The sequence below is a fragment of the Lepidothrix coronata genome, unplaced genomic scaffold (assembly GCF_001604755.1).
Source record: "Lepidothrix coronata isolate B3197 unplaced genomic scaffold, Lepidothrix_coronata-1.0 Scaffold3, whole genome shotgun sequence".
Lineage (NCBI taxonomy): Eukaryota > Metazoa > Chordata > Aves > Passeriformes > Pipridae > Lepidothrix > Lepidothrix coronata.
Window position 1 is genome coordinate 5700008 of NW_016690183.1, and position 24378 is coordinate 5724385.

Genomic DNA, 24378 nt, shown 5'->3' on the forward strand with positions numbered 1-24378 from the left:
AAGAGATCAGTGCCTGCCCCTTCTCTTCCCCTCACAAGGAAGTTGTAGACTGCAGTGAACTGGTTCTTGAAAAGAGAAGGATTTTGTGTTGGAGGAATCTTTCAATAAAAAGTGTACTGAAGAGGTGACTTTAAATTGCTGGTACATAATAGCTTTGGGACTAATGCAAGGATGCATTCAAGGATTCAAGATTTCAAGTTTTGTGTGAACATAAACTTCTGGGGAAAAGTTGAATTCAGCAGCAATATGTGAAAATTCTTTATTTAGCTGGAGTTTGAGGTAAACATTTCTTTTTCCTTTGAAAGGCAATTGTTTTATGGTTGTGCATTATTTTAGTGTAATTTATCTCAAAGTTCAGTAGTATTATAATAGAGTATGTATAATGGAAGTGAGGTTCATGGCTTATCATTTTTGTTAACTTTTGGAGTGTAAAAAATGGTCTGTAGTGAAGAAATTAATTTCTGTCTTCCAAGTGTCATCTGAGTTTTGACTGTGTTAAGTCTGTTCCTAGTCCAAAGAATATGGGCTGTGATTTGTATTGGAAAATTATGCTGTTAGGCTGGAAGTTACTATTTTTCCTTCCGTTTGGTGATGAGAAAAGTTGCTTTTGGTTTTACTCATGGTGTTACATGCCTCTCACATGTTTGCAAGAAATCACTTTCTCACAAGTAAACCAAACATTTTTAGCTAGAGCTGTAAATGTTTCTCTTGTGTTTGCTAGTAATTTAATGCTGTATTACACATTAAGGTGCATAGGAGACCTTGGGAAATAAATGCAACCTAACAGTATTAGATAGATACATTCCTCTTTTACTACTAAAACCAATCTTGTTTCTTGCCCTTCAGCACTGTAGCAAATTGAATACCTGTGTGGCAAATGTACAATTGCATTTAAATGTGTGTCAAAGCCATCCTGTCTAGGTAAATGAGATTCCTGACACTGCTAGCAAGATTCACTGCTTTAACTAAAACCGAGGCTAACTAGTTTAACTAAATATAACAGGCATTGCAGTATTAATTGCAATAATATGAAATGAGATTTCATATTGAAGCCGGCTAATTGTTTCTGATTATTATTTTTTTATGTAATGCCTGTTTAAGTTTAGCTAAACTGTACAGAGGAGTTAAGTACAATTAATTTGTGGTTCTTTCAGCACTGGGCTCATTCTTTCAAAAAAGAAACCCTAATACTTGCGAACAGCTATATTAAAAAGATTAATGGCAAGTAATAAAGTATCTTTTATGCTTTGCTTAGTTTTGCCTATAGGATGTTATAAACTTCAGAATAGTTGTGATTATAAGTCATGATAAAGCTGAAGCCATCGAAGGAAAAAGATCAAATTTTTTAAAGGTGGAGGAGGACAAAGGTATTTTTGGGCTCATAGTTACTGTGGGGAGATTGTGCCAACAAAGAAAGCTTGATGCTGTTTCACTGTGTAAGTTAGCTGAAAGGGAAAATTGCCATGGTTGTCAATGATGTGTGATTTAACAGACCTGAAAAAAAAGACTGCGCTTGGCTGCCTCTGTTTTCATGTGCCACTTCTAAAATCTGCTTCAGAACCTTTCATATGTTGTAATTTCACTCATATTGAAAATTTGGGGGCAAAACTGTGAGAGAAATACAAATATATGAACTTCAAAAATAAGAGTTTTTCATTACCAGGATAACTGCATGCACTGTGCTAACGTGGTTTATTCTTTATAGTATGTTAACCATTTGTGGTAAAGGCAGTATATGCTTCCTTCTGATGCGTCTTTAAAATTGGATAATGACAGCTTGAGAAGTGGCAAAAGACATAAAAGTGTTCTGTTTTCATGGGGAAGCACAGACACATGCAAAACACTGGAATGCTTTATTTTACTATATAAATATTGCTAATTGCAATTTAATTAAGAAAAAATATATGCATTCTCCATGATAGGAGTTGGCAATGTCTTTCCATTTACAGAATTTCTGCTTTATCTATGAAACTAAGCAGGTAGGAAGTTGCAAATAAACCTTTGCAGAGGAGGATGCTGACATTAGAATAGTGTGATTTGGCAAACGCAGCTGTATTGGGAAATGTCCCCTCAAAGCATGACTCAGTTTTCTTGATATGGCGACAGAGTTTGAAATTTAAAGAGTGAATAATATGAGAGAGTCCTCTGGGGAGAAACAATTATGTAATTATATGAAGTTTAGAGGTGATCCTGGCTTTAAAATTGCTGGATATGCAGTAGCTGTGCAAATCTAGCTAAATCTGCTAAAATGGAACCACATGCTTAAAAAAAATCCTACAACAAGTATAATGTTTTCAGACTTTCTCCATTAGAATGGGAAGAGCATCTCTCTAAGATCATTGTGTTTAGTAATTCCTGAAGGAATACATTGCTGTACACGTGTTTGGGGATTTTTCTCAAGACAGAGATTGGCAGTATCTGCTGTCTAATTATGGTTGATTAAAAATTGGTCAAATATCAGTAATGGCATAAAAACATCTAGTAATTTTTTTTATCTGATTTTTTTTTTTCCACTTGATTTGCATGCTCATCACTACAGGCATGTTAAATCTGGAGTGTTTCAGCAGATGTATGAGGTTAGAATCTCTAAATGAGTTGGTGCGGACAGCCTGGTAATGCCCTGCAGTGTTACTCTAACCACAAAGCTCATTATCTATGAAGACCAACTTTGTAGAGAACTGGATTAGGATGGTCTTCTCTTTTATATAAGTCAGTCAGAGTACAGATTTTACCACTACACTTGATGTCTGGCAGCACCTGGGCTCTAAATATTCTTAATAGTCTAAGCCATAAGCTTGAAAAGAAGCTTGTGTGGCAGAAGTCTGTCCTAGTAAGGCTTCCTGTGTCATCTGACCTCAGCTTTCACCAGAAAGATCTGATTTTACACTTCTGTAGAACTGTGGTAGTTACCTGTGCATCTTCCAGAGAGCTATTTGTGAGCCTATTATTATCCAAGTCCTGCAAATTCTAAGAGCAGAGATTTCAAATGTTGGTGCATTCATAGTCTGGAATGTATTTTTTAAAAGAATTATTCTAGTATGTTTTCCTTTATGTATGTTAATATTCTGCTGTTGTCAACTTACTAGCAAAATTGTGGGTTTTTTTTAATAGTTTGCGAGAGAATATTTCAGTGAAGTCAGTTAAAGAAACAGAGAAGAAACTTCGCCATCTGCTCGCAGACTTGCCACTTCCACCTGAGTTGCCTGGAGGAGCTGAGGTACCCAAAAGTCCTGAAGAAAAGAAACCAGCAGTTCAGTTACACAGCAAGAGAAGACCAAAGTATGTTTATTAGACTTTTTAAGCCTATCAAGCAAGTAGAAATGATAATAGTTTCTTTAAAATATATTCTTGTCGGTAGAATTCTGCTTTTTAATGACCTGTTTTAATATTAGAGAGGCTTGACTCAAACTGCATGGTTATCATCACTTAATGGTAGTAAGACAGTTAACTAGTAGCATTTCAAATAGTTAGCATTGAGGATTCTTCAAAATTAAGACAACCTTTAGATATATTAACTTTCTTAGAAATATTTGTTGCTTTCTAGAATATGTGGACCACGACATGGTGAAACGAAAGAAAAAGAAATAGACTGGGGAAAGCGCTGTGTGGATAAATTTGATATCATTGGTATTATTGGTGAAGGCACTTATGGCCAAGTTTACAAAGCCAGGGATAAAGATACAGGTAAGTTCAAAAAGGTAAATGTAATCCTGTAATTTTAAGTGAATGGGATGGTTTTGTTTTAGTTCGCATTTTATATTGAGTAAAATTTGTGGTATTCTGCCCTCTAATGTTTGGAAAGTTTTTAGTTGTTGATGTGTTTGTTCAGTTTTAAATCTAGCATTTGTCTAAATAAGAAATCATTTGCTGCATTGGAAAATCATTTATTTGTAAAGCTGCGGCTGAAGGCAAACTGAGTAGTCTTAAATTCTAATTCTAATTTCTTGAGTTTCGATGCTCTGTACAGAATTGAACTAGTGGAGAAGAGAGATTAAATATTCTGAGGAAACTAAATGGCACCCTAGACGGGTTGGCAAACAGTAATCAAATTTGTAAAGGGATGTGAGAGGGAAAGAAGCCATTCAGGAGATTTGGTCATTGTTGTCCTTTGTACTCCAGGTAGTCACTAGCTGACAGTAGGAAGAGAATCTGCTTCTGTGCAACACAGCCCTGAAGAGTGTTTCTCTTGCAGTATAACTGACTTCACAACAGTGTCATTATTTTTAAATTTCTTGTTAAACTCTTGCTGAAATGAGCAATCAGTCACCACTATGATCCACAAGAATATTGTCACTACTTCTAAATAGATATTGCATCCAAATTCTTCATATATGCTGTATATTGCTGGATCATTTTTTGTTCAATTAGTATTTCTTTCTGTTGCTGCTTGCCCTTCTGGCTTATTTGCACATGCTTTGAATGCTGGATTATTTTCTACTTCAGCAGTAGCTGAATTACATAGGACCACACACCAGCCTCAGTTCCTTCTCCAGAAGAATAAGCAGTGTAATTATAATTCCTTCTTCATTCTTTACCTATGCTTGTCTCAGTTTGCAAATTTAAGAACTAAAGTTGAACTGTCACAGATTTTTACCTTGAGAACCATTGCAAATCATTGTTAGGATCTTCTTCCTGCTCTTCTGAGATTCTATTTGGACATTTAACTTTTTAATCCTGCCATAACCATATTGCCTCTTGGGCAAACTTCAGGTTATTTGTGTCTGGCAGTCCTTTCTTAACTTCCAGTAGAAGTTGTTGCTCTCTGCATTTAATGGGTCCATGCAGATACAGCAAACTTTCCATTAGCTTTGTGTGAAGAGTGGCATTAAGGCAAGTAGATGTTGTGTCATGCTGGAATGTGATCTATTCTGAATGTATCATATAAATTGCTGTAGGATAAGTACTTGTTGGAGCTAACAAAGATACCTGTGCTGTCAATAAAATTCCAAGAAGAAAATGATTGAGCTAGCATGTAGTCTTTAGATATCCTCCATGAGTAGATCATGCTCCTGCCATTTGCAGAATATAGTTTCATCCAGCCCACCTTGCAGTAAAATAATAAGGGAAATTTTTCCTCACAGTAAATATGGCAGTGACACTTCTGCTTGTAGAAAGTATACTGATGAATTTAGTCATCTGCCTCATATCTTGAACTGTGTAGTATTTTTGGCTAGATACATGCATTTTGACCTGTGGAGATGTAGTATTAAGATACCCAGAGCAGTCACAGCCCTCTGTCTCTGAAGCTGCTGCTGATAATCACTCTTTCTTTTTTGGTAGGTATGGTGTGGAATATTGGGACAGGCGAGTGAGGTATGCAGGAGGAAGAAGATAGGCCTTACAGTGGGTACCTGAAAACAGTCATTAGTAGTTTTGCTTCACCGTGTGATGCTGATTTCTGTTCAGCATAATGTTTGGTGCAAGCATCAGAATGTTGACTATGAGGTCCATTCAAAAATAGTAATGAATGGGAAGGATTTTACAAACAAACCCAATACTAAAATCCTGTAGTTTGATCACTGATCTTAATGTTTTTTATTTAAATTTTCTTGTAGGGGAAATGGTGGCACTAAAGAAAGTACGTCTGGATAATGAAAAGGAAGGGTTTCCAATTACAGCTATTCGGGAGATTAAGATTCTTCGACAGCTTAATCACCAAAGCATTATCAATATGAAGGAAATAGTGACAGATAAGGAAGATGCTTTGGACTTCAAGAAGGACAAAGGTATGTAAACTAGCAGAGCGCTAGCTCTTTCTGGTCCTGTTCTTAGTATTATAGTCTTCTATGCTGGATTTGAAGTTCAACTTCACTAAAAGGTATGTTTCCAAATTGTGATGCTTGACAAGGGATTTTAATTTTGATTTAAATACAAATAGAAGTCGTTTATTTAACTCACCTATGCCTTTTGCTCATAGAAACATTTTCTGCAAATATTTTGTGGTATAAAAAATGTATTACATGATTCCGGTTTTGCTGGAGAGGAACAGATAGATGTTTGTCTCCTTGACACCCATGGATTAGGGAGGCCAGCAATAATAGGAAGCTCTTAATTGTGAGCTTTTTTGGCCTTTTAATTTTTTGTAGCATTTTTTCATATTATTTAGATATGAATGCTCAATGCTGAAGAGATGTTTTTTTGTTCTAGGCCTTTTTTTTGTTTGAATTGTGCTTCAATTACTTTTTTTCATGTTTGGGCATGTGTCTTGAGAGTTAGAAGAAGAATAAATTGAAAGAATGAAATGCGAGCCTTGTATAGTGGTAGTGTTTTTCCCCAAATAGAAGGCATGCAGACTTCTACTCTTTTGGTTCCTTCAGTTTTAAGTCTGTCTTGTTGCTGCAACCTCCTTAACTTAGAGAATCAAGCAAACAATTAAAATCATGCAGTGTTGTTGCTTGGTACTTTTTTTTTCAGTTGGTCATTTTGCCACTGGAGGCTGTTGCCTCTCCAGTCCAAGTGCTATAAACATTTCCAGGGTATTTTAGTGTCCTGAGGGCAATTTGTTACCTAGTTTGGCTGAGGAGGGTGTTTGTAATGTGGTACCTGTGCTTTCTTCCCTTCTCTCTCTCCCTGAGTTTCTACACAGCAAGCCCATCACCAGTGCAGATAGAAGATTCTGTATATGCTGCACAGCCAGCAGAAACACCAGTGATGTTGTGATGAGTAACAAGGTGGATGTCAAAATTAAACAGGAATTAGTTTGGATTTTTTTCCTAGTGTCTTTACAGAATATAATACCCTGAAGGGTATACAGCACTGACATGCTTTTTTTGTTGTGTTTAAAAGTAGTAAGCATCTATCACAAGAATTTTTCTAGAATTGTGTGGGTTCAGTGGTCAGCACTCACACTAAATACTGACAGTGTGCAACAGCCAGTTTAGGCTTTGTATGTGAATCTTGTACTAAGTTTTAATTAGGTCTAACCTACTTGGCTAATGAGACCACACTGAGCCTTGACTTAATACTTAATGACTCATTAATTAATTTTCTCCCTTTCTGTTTGGTGCCATGTTTAGAATTGAATTGTAAATTTTTTTGCTGTGCTTCAAACTGTGTGTCTCATTAATTTCAAATTTGGAGTTTTCTGTCCAAGTCTATATTTTTGATATTAATTTCAATTTAATTTCTCATTCTTATTTAACAGCCTATTAAAACAATTACGTTTTCTGAAAATTTGCAAGAGCAGGGGCTTCTCTAGAGATGCTAGAATAGAATTTATTTCTGACGGTTGATTAAGTCCTGATAGTTTCTTGAAAGCATCAGCAGGATAATGAGACTGCTGTTTCAACTTGTCTGTGAAAAGATGGAAGTTGTGGGTTTTTTTCAGGCACTGTGTTCTGTATTTCTCTAATGAGTAGTTCATTGTGAGATGGGGATCTATAGCTGAGTTGTGGCCAAATTGTAGTCTGTGCAGGGAACCCATGCAAGTAGGAGGAAGTTTGGTCATTTTCACAGTAAAGTGTTGCAAATGTAAAAGCAGGCTACTCAGCAAGGAACCATTAGAAAAGTGGTAGTGATATTTTACACAGGCAGAGCTTACAGTAGAAGCAAAGTGTTTTGCCCATCTGATGAATATGCTTGTGCTTAATATCTGTTATACATTTACCTTAGTTTTGAAATATAAGCTGGAAAACCCTGCTGATATCCCATTTGTGAGAGTAGGGAATGAGAACATGTTTGCTAACACGTTTCTCTAGTTAGTATGGGTAAAGTTAATATTGTGTCTAAGGCTGTCTGTCATACACTGACATATTACTCATCTGCTTATTCACTTCAGGCAGTGTGGGGTTTTTTGTTTGGATCTCTGTAGTTTAAAATACAGCAAATTTAGTTTTCAGACAGTAATGTAAGTGTTGGGCCCACTTTGTACGGTACTTGATTTAAGGATGGTTTTTCAGATAGTAACATTGGACTGTAAGCCATGGCTTTGTCTTGATACTTTGAGCTGTGTTATGTGTTTTTCAGTGACATACTCAAAAGTATGGAAGAGAGAGGATTACCTGTCTCCCATGTAAAAGTCAATATCTGTCTCTGTCTCATTATTTTCAACAGCATTTTACTTTCAGAGAAAATGGAGGAAAGTATATCTGTCTTTTGTCCTAGCCAGTTTGAGTATAAATTTAAAGACAAGAACGGCTTTGATAGATAGTATTGGTTTTATTCTTTCTAGACCAGCTATTAGAAAAGGAAGTGTAGCACATTGGAGCAGCATGTTACAAATGTTGTAAGTGTATTTCCATCATTGGAAATACAGCATCTCAGGCAGCACAGTTGTTTATCTAGGTTGGGCACATCCACAGCTGAGTGGATAGTACATGGGTCTGTATACTGCAGATCAGTAGTTTTTGACTTTGCAGTCTTCAACATGCATGAGATAGGCTTGATGATAAAGCTGGAACACAGCATTACCAATTACTGATTGGTAATGTAACATGTTGATCCTGAGGCATAATCCTGACAAATAAAATGTGTGTGTTGGATGTGGTGACAAGGAGTATCCATTTTATGTATTTCTTGTGTAGGCTTTTCTGCCATTCCTGTCATTCAGAAGGAGATAGGTGAACACACAAGCTTAGGGATGGGAACACATGACTCATAGTTTGTATTCAGTCTTGTGTGTACAGCTGACCTAACAGTATGTTCCACAGATGTTTTTTTTTGCTTTACTCAGAGTGATAGCATTGATGAGTTATAGTTTGCATTCAGTATTTTCCTAAATTTCAGAACTGGTTATTTTTGTTGAATTTGCTTCCACTGAGCTAATACTGGAGCGATTGTGGGTGTCTTCAACAATAGCAGAAGCAGTCTGACATTGTTGGAACTTACAGCCAAGTCTGCTGGCACCTAAACTTTGCTTCACTTTTCCTTTTTGTTTGCTTCATGATAGTCCAAATTATTTGAAGTTCAAATATATGAACTTCAGTTCACATCCTTTTGGAGCAGAGTTTGGAGCAGGAGGATTGTACTTTGCAGAAGCTCTTCATCTTGTCTCAGTGGTTTTCTTTGTTTTGTCTGAGAAAGTCTGTATGACATTCCCTTGCAACAGTAATTGAAGAAAACAGAAGTTGAAAACAAAAATCTAGGTGTATTTCCTAGATGTATTCAAATCTATACACCTCATGATTTAAGTTACTTGAGTCACTTTATTTCATATAAAGTGAATCATTGGAAAAAACACCTTCCTTATTCTGGGCTTTTGTCAGCTCTGGTTTGTTTCCTCAGTGAGTCTGTCATTTATCTGACTTTGATGTCTTTTTTTTTTCTTTGGGCACCTGAGATGGTCCTTCAGTTCCCAGTTGCCTCTTTGTCAGCTGGGAGCTGTTTGCAAGTACTCAACAGTCTAGCTATGGGATTGCCATGATCTCTTTTTACTAAACAAATGGAAAGTGCCTGACTTAGCTTTTCTTGCTGTGAATGTAAACACAGTAGGTATGCTGACTGACATCCCTTCATCCTTCTGACTGGAATAGGCATTTTTGCTAACCTGAGGAAGGATATAAAACTTTGCATGGAGACCAGTAATAACAGATCTGGTTAACACTGTGGCTTGTTTCTTTGTTGTTGTTTTGGATTTTTTGGGGTTTGTTTTTTTGTATGTGTAAGTGTAAATTATCTGTTCGGATTTTGTGTGTGTTTCTGTAGATTAAATTTTGATTTGATTTGCAATACAAATTAGCAAACTTTTTAGGCATGAAGTTGATATTTATCTTGACAGTACTGTAGTACATGAGGACACAAACTCTGTAGTACATTGTCATATGACTAGCAAATTGCTTTCCCAGAGCTGTCAAGGAGTACTTAGTCTGAAAGCTTATGATTTGGAAGGAGTCTGTGACAGCAATCCCGTAGTCATCAGAGTGCTTCTCTGTACAGCTTCTTCTCTACTTAGCTAGCTTTGTCGGGGTTTCCTAGGAAGTTGGGTAAAACCAATCTGAGCAGAATTTCAGAAACCTGTAATGATCTACAGCTTGCCTTGCTGCTCCTGAAATAGCTGATAGAAATGTCTTACCCAAATAGTTTTCATGCTACGGGCTAAGTTATCAGGAATAGTGTGATTGCTTGAGTGGTGCTTCCCATTTGTGTGTGCTGTACTGGACTCTGGTCTGGAATGAGTGCAGACCTGATTGTGTGGCTTTTCAACTTGAGCTATGGCAAAATGAGAAAAATCCCTGATGATTAATCAAAGATTTCTGTTCTTTTTTTTTGTTTGGTTTCTTATTTCCTTGTTGTATATGATGAAACAAGGACAGTATTTAATACCAGTGCTTCTGTATGCCCTTGGCCTGTATGCCTATATCAGGACATATATGGAGCTTGGGTTGGATTTGCTTCAAGAGGAGAATGCAATTAAACTTTCCAATGGAAGAGTAACAAGAATAACATTATAATTAAATAGAAACTTAATATTGGGTGAAAATATAAAGAAAGAAAAAAAATAGTATAGCATCAATGGTTTCTTTAGTCTTCAGGTGAATAATTCAGTGGCTAGGCCTATATTTGGTGTTTTGCAAATCATAAAAGAGATTAATAAAACATGAGTTGAAAGACAAGAGAAATGTCTGTTTAAGGGACTTTAAAGAATTCAAATGTAAGGAACTCCAAAGAATTAATGGACAGTTTCTTCTTTGGTTTTCAAGCTCTGTTTGATAAAATCCTGTTTAAAACTCTTACAATATAGTGTATCATGAGTACTGAAAGAGAAATGTTAAGGGAATAGAAGAATAACTATAATCCAGTTGTATTTAATCAATCAAGGGGGAAAATTGTGTTGTAGAAGAAGCTGAGGAGGCTTTATTAGCAAAATGAAAATCTGAATAGTGAGTACATAACAAATGTTGAAAACCTGTGCAACAACTCAGCATTGTACATACCATGCACTGAATAAAGCAGGGATTCTGAGTTTGTTTTAAAGCATTTCTGCACTTCAAGATACAATTGTAAGCATTTATACCAGAATTAAATTAAAATTTGCATGTAATAAGGCACTTCTGGGCTCCCGGTTCCTCTGATGTGTATCTAATCAGATATTTTGAGAAATACCAAACACCTTCCCTATGAATTACATTTGGAAAACATTTGCTTAAAAGCTGTCATCGACAGAGGCTTTTGGATCATTTTCCCCTGCTGCACCCTCCCCGCTCCCCCCCCCGTCTGAAGCATTTGTGTCTTTGGGAGCAAGTGCATAACTTAATGTCCTGTTTTGTTGGATTTGTGTGGTTTGATGACAATCCAAAAAAAATCCAGAGCCTGTCTGTGTCACAAAAATGCAAAGTATGTTTTGTTAGGTTTTTTTGGCCTCTCAGGAAAGAATTACAGATCATTAGTGCCACATTTTATTGCTTTACCTATTTTGTATGCATAGCTTTACACCACTTTACCCCACTCATTTTGTGTTAAGAAATTGCTACTCTTGGAGCTCCATGACTTGAAATATATGACCAAGAGGAGACAATGTGTTAATCCTTTAATCATTCTAAATTGGTATCTCACTTGATGAACCCCATCAGTCTTAACTGACAAAATGGTCAGAAAGATGAATTTTTCTAAGTGCAAACAAAAGGAGTAAGGTGAAGATTATTTCCATCCATGTGAGTCTCCTTTATTTATTGTGTACCTCCCTAAGAGATTCAGCTGCTCTCTCTTATCCCATATTCAGAAGTAGGCAGTATTACTCCTGTTCAGCTGCTCCATCAACATGTAGTGACATTAAGGTTTCTTATTATCTCAGTTGATGAAGGAAAGAAGATGAGCTGCATGGTATTAGCAAAGGAAATGCGGCACCCAAGACACACACCCCTGTTAATACTTCCTGTGTTAGCACTTGTGTATGGAAATGGACTCTAGGCGTCCTCCCACCCCATAGGTACTTACTTATTGGGAAGTGCAGGCCTTTGACATAACAACAGTAAGATGAGGAACTTTAAAGTCAAATAAATAATGCTTGGTTTTTTTGAATTGCGTGCACCTTACTGTTAAGAGAGCTTCACGTTTTTATGACACTGCTTTCAGAAATGGGGATACTGGGCAAAGCTAGTGTGAAAGAAAAGGTCATTTTAAAGTGAAACTTCCAAGTTATCAAATGTCTTGCCTTAATAAAGGAGCAAACTATTGTTTTTTTCTGTTATGTTTCCCTTTTTTGAAAAATGGACATTTACGTGGCATTTGTTTTGATAGAACTAAAGTATGCTGTAAACTTGAACTCCGACTAAGTTGTAGTAAGCATGCTTCTGGCTGTGCACAATTCACTTGTGAAGTCTTCAAGGACTGTTTCTTCTTCCTGAATAACTAACTATAGCTTCTTTTCCTATTAAAAAGGATCAGATTCCCCAATCTGATGAAAAGCAATGGAGATTTGAAATTATCAGATGGAATAACTTAACTATTTTATTGACAGAAACTGTAGATTTCTGTCAGAAAAGGGGACTGTATTTGTGTAGGAATCAACTAACAGGAGTTTCATTTCAGTTTGCTTGATAACTTTTTTGCAGCTACAGTCACTTCCAAATATAGCTTGAGTAATACCAGTAATCAGGTTTTAATGGTTAGATTGCAAAAGTTAGACTAATTTTAATAGTTTCTCAGAGTGAATATAGAAGATTTGGCTTTAAGTTTTTCTTTTTAAATCAAATCCTAACATTGTCTATCATGTGGGTAGGAAATAGGTAGTAATGCACAAGTGTAATGGATCTGTGAATTTCCTCTTAATCTTATATGGAAAGAACATTTAGCATTTTTACTGTTCTGGTGTATGTTTCTTAATGAGAGTTGCAGAGAATATAAATAATCGTATGTCGTCTCCCAGGTACTACTCTGCTTTATTTATGAATTGTCTCCATTGTTGTCAGCTTTCCTTCTTGCATGAGGGTACCAGTTGTGATTGCTGGTTATAAATAGCAGTGAAAAAATCCTGGGAGCTAGTGACAGAGCAGGAAATTGCTCAAGGCATGGAGCCTACTTTGCATATAAACAAGAGGACTCTGTTCAGCTGTTCTCACTAAACAGGTCTGCAGTCAGTCTTTCTCCTTGTCATGTACACACATGCAGCCAGCTGCCATGACAGAATTAACTTTCCCTTTTATTCCAGAGCAAGAAGATACCAAGATTCATTGGTATTCAGTTTTTTTTTGAGGTGACATCCTCTGAAGGGCATATCTAGGTTATTGTGACGCTGCAGCATTAATATCAGGTGTTTATTTCAAAGCATTTTAAAATATGTCATGGTTCATACTTCAGCAGTTGTCACTGAAGTAGAGCTAACAGCAGATTGCTATCTTGTTTGAAAAGACCAAGATTAGGAGCCTCTGTGCTTTTCCATGCTGAACTGGTGAACTGCATTGGTGAACTCAGTTATGCAGTTAGTAACACAGCAGACTTTTGGTTATTCGTGGCTCTTAGTACTTCCTTCTCTCCTTTTGAAGTGATGGGGTTTTATTGTACCTGCTTGATTGACCTCCTCTGTACAGGGGTATTTTATTGTATTTTATGATTAGTATTTTACTTCCTCTGTATCACATACAGCAGGACAAAAGTACCTAAATTAAAAACAATGAACTCTTGAGTGTCTTATGCAGTATCCTGTGGTTTAGCTGATCTTTGCTGATCTTTATTACAAGTTTAACACTTACTGCATGAGTAATCTTTTTCCTGCTTGTTAAATAGCAGATGGACTTAGCATTCTTTCTTCCTTTTTCAGCTACTATACAAGAAAACAAGTCAGTTCATTAGAATGAGGCTGTGTGTTCTGTCAAGCTGACTTCTTGTTATTGCTCCAAGACTTTCACTAGTTTCTGAGTTGAAACTTCTTATTTAGGAGCGGGAACCTGTAATGAGTACTTGTTGGGCAGAAGGTATTTGAAGTAGTGGCTTTGAGAGGAGGTTTTTCAAAATGCAAGATAGACGGACCCTCTTGAATGTGGTTTCTCCACTGCCACCAGTGCTCTGCAGCAGCTTCACTGTCCTGTCTGTCCCAGAGTTTAGAAGGAAAAGAACGAAGTACTAAAATGTAGATTGTACTGGGAGTGGTTGTGCTGGAGATGGGTTGTTGCTGCTTCTGAAGCAGTCAGCACTTTTCCTCTTTAAGAGTACTTATATGTATCAAAGAGCCTTGGCTTTAATAGCTTTATTTGTGGAATTACATATGCTGATGTGAGATAAGACCAGATTCTCCTGTGCTTAATGTATGTATGTGGCGACTTGAAATATGAACTCCATCTTTGCAGAGCTGTTGTTACTAATAGCTTAGTTCTGCTTTCTCATTTTGTCCTGTCTTATAGGTATTTTTAGTCTGAGAAGGGCAGACTTATTTCTGACCCAATTACACAGAAGTCTTTTTAAAAAATCAGTCACTGAATCATGACAGATGAACTAATAATGCTTGTACATATTTTGTTTCTGTATTTCTCCCCAAATTTTATATAGGGAATATTAACACAGTTTTCTTCCAATAAAATGTATGGAGGTTGAGAGCTATAGGGAGAGTACGTGTCTATCTAGATTAAAGCACCATATGCTAGCATTATATTTGTTTTCACAAACATTTGACTAGTACAATTGTTTACATGGAAAAGCAGTTTTATGAAAACATTTTACTGCACTATATTTAACTGCTATTATTTGGCACGAGGTACAGCTATAAATACTGAAGAAAATGTGGGCAGTTGCATGAAAAATACTTCTGATTTTAAAAAGTAGGCAACAACAATGCTTTGGACTGCTGTTAAATCAGTTTTTATCTCTGTTTCTCATACCCTTTCCCTTTCTTTTTCTAGGTGCATTTTACCTGGTATTTGAATATATGGACCATGACTTGATGGGACTGCTAGAATCTGGTTTGGTTCATTTTAATGAAAATCATATTAAATCTTTTATGAGACAGCTGATGGAGGGCTTGGCGTATTGCCACAAGAAGAACTTTTTGCACAGAGATATCAAATGTTCAAATATTCTTCTAAATAATAGGTATGGATATTACTTAAAAGTCTGTAACAAAAATTGTCTGTTAACATCTTTAAGTCCTTCTTTTAATCTTCAGAGTTCACCTGCTTTGAGTCATTAGCAAAACTTATTTTTTAGATTTCCTAGTTTCTTCCAAATCAATTGCAAAATACTAATATGGTAATGTTCCTGCTTAACACCGGGTCCTGCAACTATGTGTTAAATTTATATGTGTTAAAACAGCAGGATTGAAACTCGAGTCTTTTAAATCAGAGTATTGGGGGAAAATTATCTGAGTTCAAATATATTAAAACAGAATTGTAAGACAGAAGCATTTGATATGTATTCTTTTTGCCATCTCGTTTCAAGATGGAAATGTGGCTGGTTCTTTGTGACATAATTCTGAGGTCCTCATCTTCATCAGTCAGGATAATGCTTTAAAAAGTATTCAGTTAGGCGTGTTCAAATGTACCTTGGGTTTGCAATTGTAACTACAATCAAATGGGGAGAAGGATTTGTTTCTTACTACTTTAACACCTTGTAATTACAAATCTTATTACTAACCTTGCTGCTTTTGGTGTGCAGCAGCAGCAAATAAAAGGCCGGTGTGAAGGTAGTGGACAACTTTTTTACAAACTGTTGTACATCAAACCCTGCAGTACTAAATCCAGGAAGCAACTATAAGACCAAGGTTTATAACAGCAAAAAAGAGTGTTGTTACAGAGCAGGTAGTCAGTCAGCTTCTGGGATTTGTTGTCACAGGAGGTTTTCTGGGTAGTGTCAGGAGTTTCAAAAAGATGATACACATTCAAGGGATAGGATCATTAGGACCTGGTAATAAGAATGGACAGGGACCTGTTTTACCATCCTTAGCACAATGATTGTGGGTGGTGGTTAAGTAAAAAGAAGATGAGCCCTAAAGGGAGTGGGTTCATGTGTTCTCCCTAAAAATCTACTGCTGCTGTTGGAGATGAAATACTGGGCAAAATGGATCTCTTTTGGTAGGACCCTAGTTTTTTTCCCAGCTTTCTCCAAATTAAATTTTCCATTTTCCCCTCCTTTTTCCCATAGAGCAAACTAACATTAGATTATTTTCAACTCTGGATCTTAGCACAGTCTTGCCAGATTATGATACAGACTTTTGAACAGATGTACATGTTCCTCCCCATCACTCATTGTGCCCGTACACCTAATCTTATTGCCTGCTGATCTCCAGGGTTTGTGCACCTTTGGGAACTCAGAAGCTGAGGTGTAACCTGACAGTGGAGAAGAGTGAATTATGGTAGAGGAGGAGCTTGGTATTTTACTGTGCTCCCTCCAGTCCAGGATACAGAGTTTTGGGGTTTTTTCCCCTGAGGATATTTTCTGAGCATCCTTAGATGTTTCCACTGGTAGAAACAAAATTCAGTAGTTGATCTGAATAATTTTAAGCCAGTGTTTCTAAAATTGCATTAGTAGTTACAGCCTGAAGCCAAACACATGGATTATGTATCTTTTAGATATGCAACTTCAACAAATTTTTGAGCAAAGACATTCATCTTCCACAAATAACCTCTCTGAGGAATAAGCATATATATTTGAGGGGAACATTTCTTTGTTTATGGGGGTTCTTCAAGTGTTACAGCAAATCTGAGTATACATCTGAGGAAAAAAGTGGATGGAAACTGTAATGTATATTTTATTATCACAAAATTGTCATTCTTATGCACATCAGCAAGTCTTGCCCTAATTTGATAAAGTAATATGTATTTGGAAGTAATGGGAATTATAAAAGCTTATGAGTATTGAAAAGCAAACTCAGGTATAACAGTCCAACATTCATTTAGAATGTATTAGAGAAGCTCGCAGATAGCTTTCTGTTTAAATCATCCAGACTTTACAGGGGGGTTCTGGTCATTGAGCAGTACCTTTTAGCTGTGGGAACTGCCAGGCAAGAGCTCTGTATCTTCTACTCTTCCCCTCGTATATGGGAAAACTCAGGAATGGGTTAGGGGTTGTGTCATTCAGCAAGTTGGCTGTTGGCAAAAATAGAAGCTCTTATCTTGTCAGTCACCCTGATTTTAAGGCTGTATTTAAACTGTACAAGAGCAGAACAGGACTTTGTGGCTTCCTAGAAGGACGTACAAATGCTCGTGTTGTACAAATGCTCATGCTAGCATGGCAGTAAGCCATGAGAAAATAGCAGTTTCCTCCCTCTGTTTTTTTTCCTGCAGATTTATTGACTGGAATACACCTAAATTTTTACTAACATTCACTGATGTAAATGCCATTTGATGAGCATACCTAATTTTGCTTACTTGTCTTTCCTAATCAGTATGTTAGTGTATTTGTTTACTGAAGAAACGCACAGATTGCAAGGCATTGCCTCTTTGTAATGTGGTTTGGTGAAGATCACTTGCAGTCTTAAACTTTACCTGATTTGGGAGAGGAAATCTCAACAGGATTAACCACTAAATAATTCTTTGCTTTTTCCACCAGAGGGCAGATAAAGCTTGCGGATTTTGGGCTTGCTCGGCTGTACAACTCTGAAGAAAGGTAAGATACAATTATACTGTGAAAAAGAATTCAGAAGTTTAATCTTTCTGCATAACTCTACTATGGGCGCCAGAACACTGTTTTGTTTAGAGGAAATCTTATTGTACTGTAATACCTTAGGAAATTTAAAGAAGTGCACATTGTCTTGCACTGCATAAAACCACAGAAGTCTTTGTGCAAGTGTATTGCTTTTCCAGGCGTTCTGGATAAATAACTGTAGAGAGTGGCCATATATTGACTGGAAATTAAGAGTTACAGTCCTAGGTTTCTGGTCCTGTAAACCTAAAGTATATTTTTTCTGTTGATATACTGAAGACTTTATTTAGGGAAAGCAAATTTTTTTTTTGCTGGCACAAAGTAGTAATACTGTTTCCTATTCAATGAGCATTACTTTTGTGTGAGATGTAACCTTACATTTGAAGAGGTTCATTGTACTCCTTAGGCAGTCAGTGATGTTGAATCTGCTGGAAACAGCGATACAAGTTTAAATAAAAGTTATCCTGAAACTTCCTGTGACTTGTGCTTCTGTTGTGCTTGGCTTCATTATACTCATACTCCAGGAAACAGGTGCACAGTTTCTTATGATTAAGAACTTCTGTATTTACTTTGTAATGTATTTCTCATGTGGAACTGAGTTTTCACAATTCAAGCTGAATGTTCACTACACTAGTATGTACATGAGGTGGTTGGATACCTCAGCTTGCTTTGATTTCTGCATGCTAATTTGGGAAATAATATCAATAATGTTAGCTTTATGGGTTTATTGTTTTCTCACAGAGCTCTTGGCTTGTTGATGAACCTGATAGCCTTAGTTTCACTGTATTCTGAGCTGTCATTTCAGGAAAATATGCTTAAGTAGAGTTATGAAAACTGTTCAGTATAGTAGCAGGGTACGATCATCTTAAACAGCTGCTGCCTAATTATTTTTTGGGTTTGGATGTACTTATAATAAAAGGTTTGATGTTATCCTATCTTCTTGTTTTAACATGCACCAAATTGACCTAATGGTTTGGTTTTTTCCTCTGGTTTACCATGTTTTGTTTTTTTTAATGTCTGTTTTTAAATGAATTTACATTTTGCTTGTAAAACTCGCTGATAATTAAGATTTGAAAATTCAGCATCTTTATAGTCCAAATAACAGGTTTTACTGTGCATCAAACAACAATATTACACCATTATGCATAAATGAAACCAAGATTAAAATGTAATTAAGCTAGCTAATAGAATTGCCAGTTGAACTTGGGAGGATAACTAGAATCTCATTAGTAGATTTTTGACAATTCTTTTGTCATTCATTTCCCTCCTAAGTAGTTTCTGACCTGCAGTAACAGACATAATTAATGTATACCAACAAGTGTATAATAGCTGCTACTTTAAATTCATGTATTTTGCATTTGATTTCCTATTGTTTGGAATTTAATACTGTTTAAAAGGGTACAGAATTTAGTAGGAGCATAACGGGGAGGAAATAAAAATTTAAATAAATTCCCATTGGTTGTTGTAGTTGTGCTCCTTTAAGTGTTATTCTGGTGGATTAAACATGTTTGGAGTAGGAGATACGACAGATTGCATGAGAAGACATCTGTTCAAATAAAGAGCACCATATACTAATATATATGAGCAGTATATCTGTAGAGAAAGTCCATACCATGTAAACATTTCAAAGAGGAATGCTTGCTTCAGAGATAAATATGATAAATGATGGGATTGTTTCCAAAAACATCCTACATTTTTAAAATGAATTGTGGAGTTTGTTAATGAAAAAAATACTCAGATGATTTTGGAGAAATGATGCCTGTACGACTGAGTATGTTGTAAGAGCTTGTTGGACTTTCTTCTATGGTCGTTCATACTCCACAATTAATATTACTGTGCTTTCTGTTTGGAGTTACTTGATGTTAGTAAGAGTGAATTATTAAAACTGAAAGAATTCTGGGTTCACTTTTAAAACACCCTTGCTGAAACAAAACCTAAAATTGAACATCTGTTTTCTACTTTTCATTCTGGACTGTTGATACTGTATCTCAGCCTGTGCACATAAAAAATGTGTGTCTAAGATAGTGGAAATCCTTCCTTCAGTGGGAGGGTAGAAAGGATTATTCCCAGTGACCGGAACTTCTGGTTAGAGCTGTAGAGAATTAAAGATGTTGTGAAATATAGGAAGATATTGGAAGCATTCCAGGCTTTGGAATCAAAATTGTTGAAGGATGTAGTTCCAGAAAAAGGCTGTGTATCTCTTTTACTCCTACTTAAAGAGGGAAAAGTGACTTTTTTTCTTCTTTTTAAAATGTTCGTAGAGGTCTTATATTCAGTATGCTAATAATCAATATTTGCTTGGAAATTATTAGTGTAAATATACAGTGTTGCTCTCTGAATAGTAATTGAGATACAGGATTCACATAGCATCGAGATGACTGTGTGATTATTATTTATATTTTCAATCTGGCCTTTGATAGCCTTGGTCAAACAGTTGCATTTGCCTTTGTGCAGTTACTGCTTTGCAGGACTGAAATTAAGAGTGGAAGATTGTACAGCATCACAAAGTCCTTAAGGTATCACTTTTTCAGAGGTGAGATGGTAGTAAAATGATAGTTCTCTCTTTTTCCTCCCCCCAACAGCCGACCATATACCAACAAAGTTATTACGTTATGGTATCGGCCCCCAGAACTTCTGCTCGGAGAAGAAAGATACACACCAGCTATCGATGTTTGGAGCTGTGGGTAAGAGTTTGGACAGAAGTGTAGCAAGGACAAAAACAAGCTAAAAATAAATCTTAAATGTTTCTATTAATCTATATTAAAAGCCATAATGATGGAATTATGCAAAACTGTTTTACAGCTGCATCCTGGGTGAACTTTTTACAAAAAAGCCAATATTTCAAGCAAATCAAGAACTTGCACAGCTGGAACTCATAAGGTAACTTGCAAGCACTGACCCATAGTAGGTGCCTCATAAACTGACAGGTTTCTTTTGTTGGTGTTAAAATCGGAGATAATGCACTGTGAATGTTCTCCAGTACTCATGTTATTGCCCTTAGTGAGATGTTAGAGGTTCTGAAGGGTGTGTAAAGCAAATGGCTTTTGCACAGACGTGGAGAAAGGGGTTTTTTTGTGAGTATTCTGTGCTCCTAGCAATGTACAGTTGATTAGTAAGAGAGTTTTTTGTAGAACGACTGGAATTGCCTGTTACTGAAGTTGTAAAGAGAGAGTAATCAAAATGCCCATTATTTTTTAAGATGATGTTGCAACTTCCTTGCAGCAAATCAAAATAAGAACATGGAAAATAATAAGGACAAGTGGTATTTGAGAGGAGTAGGTACTTGGCATGCTGCTGGCCTTGAGTTCTTGTTTCAAACCTACCACATACACACCTGGGCTTTATTATTTTTGTGGAAATATTTCTGTTCCCTTACAAACCACTAAACACTTGGTGGAGGTAAAAATTTTGTTCCTTTCCTTGTTCTCAATAAATCACAGAATGATAGGTATTTAACTCAGTGGAACCAGAGCATCTTTTTTCTTTCCCTTCTTTTTGCAAGTAAAAATTGCTCGATTCTGATGTCATAATTCATCTTATAAACAGGGAGAGGTCTTTTTCCTAGAAACAAGGGGGAAAGTTCTACGGAACTTAGAGAACCTGAACAGTAAATGTTCCACATTATTTTAAAAATTACCTTAATAAAAAAATATTACAAAGTTATATATTGAAATGTTTTTCAAAACAGATTGAACAGTAGCATGTTTCTGTGTAAAGTGTTATTAGCCAGCCTGGACAAATTAAGTTTTTTAGGAGGTGCAGAGCATATCAGTGGTCATTTTCGGTGTAAGGAGAGTTAAACTCCTAACTTGGGGAAATTTTGCTTTTGAGCACTAGATGGCATTGAAGAATGTTACAATGAGTCATTTGAGGGTTTTTTTTCTTTGTGTTGTACCTCTGGTACAGAAAACTAAAACTTTGTGGTTCCCTTCTGCTGGAAGCATCTGCATTTTTCCTCTTTATTGCTGCTATGCATTTACTTTAATGTTCAAAGGTAGAGCTGAAGTAAAATCTCATAGGAAGAGATAGATGTGTTATTTGTCTTTTCCCTCCTGAAAATTACATACCCCAAACAGTGTAAAGTCAGATTGGTTTGCATAGCATTTGAGGCGTGACTAATAGATCATTAGTTCTCTTACACTAACGGTTTAAATCTGGTAAATAGGAGGGCTGAACTAGGGAAATGTTTTTGCAAAATGTCCTTTTATGATTGCCTGCATCAGAGTTTAAAGCCTTGAGTGTATGAAAATGCCGCCTTAGTTCTTCTGCTCAGAAGTGTGATGTTGATCAATCTGTGCTTAGCCATCCTTTGTTGGATAAAATGGGTGGGGATGGAGTGGTAAGAGTAAGACTGTGGGCAACTATTTGTGGACATAAATGAGGCTTGACACATAAAACTCATAACTGAAGTAAAAAATACAGATGTTTTCTAGTGGTCAAATCTTGCTTCTGCCTTGAGGCCTTACTGAGATTTTTTTTTCCCCTTTATGTGTTCAGTGTTAAATAAATTCTCAGTGAAAAGTGGGTTTTCAGCCATTTGGTATATTGTCAGTGGCATTGGGAGCTAAGGACATAAAAGTTATTCGAACCATGGGTTATCCAGTTCAAGTCAAATACCCAGAGTCCTGTTCAGACATAGTGAAGGATGTGTGGGCTGGGCTGAGGCAGAAACAGTAAGTTTAGTTTGGGCGGGGTGATTACCCTTTGTAGACAATTCTCCATTATTTAATGTGTTGAGCATTTGACAGTAGAGAAATTTTAGCTAAAAATAACCTGAGCATTAAAATTGGAAATTATTTTGGTTTTCACTGTACATGCAAGAACAAAATGACAGCTGTGCTCATTTGTGGGTTTGGATCTCATACCCTTTTTTCCCTTCTTTTTGGTACAGCCGAATTTGCGGGAGTCCTTGTCCAGCAGTGTGGCCCGATGTTATAAAATTAGCTTATTTCAACACAATGAAACCAAAGAAGCAGTATCGTCGAAAACTGAGAGAAGAGTTTGCTTTGTAAGGATGAAGAATTAATTTAGTCAACTGTAATAGCATTAAGTTTTCCTGGAGACGTTATGAACTTCAGTATTTTCCAGAGAATGAGCATAGATCAAGTGTAAAGCAAAAATGGCTTTAGGTTCTTGTCCTTCCCATGATACCCACAGAGCTTGTATTAACCCTTATTTAATAGGAACTTGAAGAAGAGAAAAGAAGGCCCTAAAATTTCAGCCACCTGTCAGCTTTCACCTAAGGAAACATTTGTTTTCCATGATTGGTACACCTGCTTGTTGCCCTGTCCAAAAAAATTGATTGTTATTTATTAGTATAACTGGCTACAGCTGAATATGCGATCTGGTTAACATTACAGTCTTTTGGGTCATAAATCATTCAACACAGAGGAGTTATCTGAACTATATGTTCTAAAGTACTACCACTGGACTAGTTTTGTGCAAATATCACAAGTGAAAGTTATGGAAAACAGCTGTAAGCCTGTTTTAAAGGGTTTGTTCCCCTCCTTCAGGTACTGTGGGTTTCTGGAGAAATGCATCATCTGTTCATACTAATGAAACTAATATCTTTAAAGCAATAAAATTATTATCCGTGGACCAATCAGAAGTGCAACTCCCTGGGTGCTAAATTCCAAAGTGGACAGTAACACAGTCTTGGCTTAAAAACTTTGGGGTGTTTTTATGTAAGGACAATGTTTAAACAATTAAACAACACAAAGCAAAGAAAGCTTATGTTATATGGTTGCACAGGTAGTAAAAGGTGAAGTTTATTTCTACTTCTTGCTACCATACTCAGGTTGTGAGTGGATTTTGTTAATATGTAAGTTATTTGAGGAGTTAATGATCAGTTATCTTGGAAGGGATGTGTTTCTTAAAATTTTGTGCGGAAGTGTATGATACAAAGTAAAAATACAATGCTTTTCTCCATTTTGCACTTTTGTAGCATCCCACCAGCTGCATTAGATTTATTCGATTATATGCTTGCTCTGGATCCCAGCAAACGCTGCACAGCTGAACAGGCTCTTCAGTGTGAATTTCTGCGAGATGTGGAACCATCTAAAATGCCTCCTCCAGAGTAAGTCATTTGCACTGGTAATGGTCCTTACCTCTATGGAATGAGAATGTGCACTGATTTCATTAAGCTTATTATGTTTCAGTTAAATTAGATGGTGGTAGAACAAAAACATTGGTATATACAGTTGTTGAATGGTGATTCTGCAGTAGAATGGTTGTGCTGCTGAGTGACTCTTACACTGTGATAGCTGTGCTTGTGAGCATCTGAGAAGTTTCATTTGTCTTTCCTAGAACTAGTTACTGATTTACTTCCTTTAAAGAAATACTCTTCTGTGAATGTTTCTAATGTTTAGAAAACATCATTCCCCTTTTATCTCTGTTTATCGGTGTCTACTTTTTCCAAGGGTTTTGAAGTCCTCCATGAATCTGAATTGCCTTCTTTGATGGTAGAATGACACTGGGTATAGAATTCTACAAAGGTACCTGAGAGTTAAAGTGAAATACCATAAATTGTTTCCTGAGCCAGATTCTTGGTTTTACAGGCAGGAAGAATGAAATACTTTGTGCAGGATTTTTCCTGTCAGTTTCTCTGAGGGCAATGTACTGCAGTGTCCAGTAGGATTTTGGCAGTGACCTAATCATCATTTTAATCAGTAGAAATCTTATTGAAACAGGCCCTGAGGAAAACAATGAGAAGGTATTACAGAATCTGCAGGTCTCAATTCTTTCCTCAAGATAGCTGTCAGAACATAGAACGTTCAATATTGTTTGAGTAAATTGAACCTTCAAGGCAGCCTATACTGATTTCTTTTTAATTAGTTACCAACTGGAAAAAATGTTTGCATTTTATCTAAGGAG

At 36.4% G+C, this 24378-nt stretch overlaps 1 protein-coding gene across 6 annotated transcripts in view; it reads left to right on the forward strand.

Moving 5' to 3' along the window:
* Nucleotides 1-24378, forward strand: part of CDK13 (cyclin dependent kinase 13) — a 44702-nt gene that overhangs the window by 12838 nt on the left and 7486 nt on the right. For 5 of the 6 annotated variants that reach the window (XM_017821800.1, XM_017821826.1, XM_017821830.1 and 2 more), the window contains exons 3-11: nt 3112-3279; nt 3545-3684; nt 5556-5726; nt 14769-14958; nt 17413-17469; nt 20088-20189; nt 20308-20385; nt 22397-22513; nt 23450-23581. In XM_017821800.1, the coding sequence (XP_017677289.1) occupies nt 3112-3279; nt 3545-3684; nt 5556-5726; nt 14769-14958; nt 17413-17469; nt 20088-20189; nt 20308-20385; nt 22397-22513; nt 23450-23581 (1155 nt within the window). The remainder of the gene's footprint in view (nt 1-3111; nt 3280-3544; nt 3685-5555; nt 5727-14768; nt 14959-17412; nt 17470-20087; nt 20190-20307; nt 20386-22396; nt 22514-23449; nt 23582-24378) is intronic. The other variant, XM_017821818.1, reaches the window with a different exon arrangement.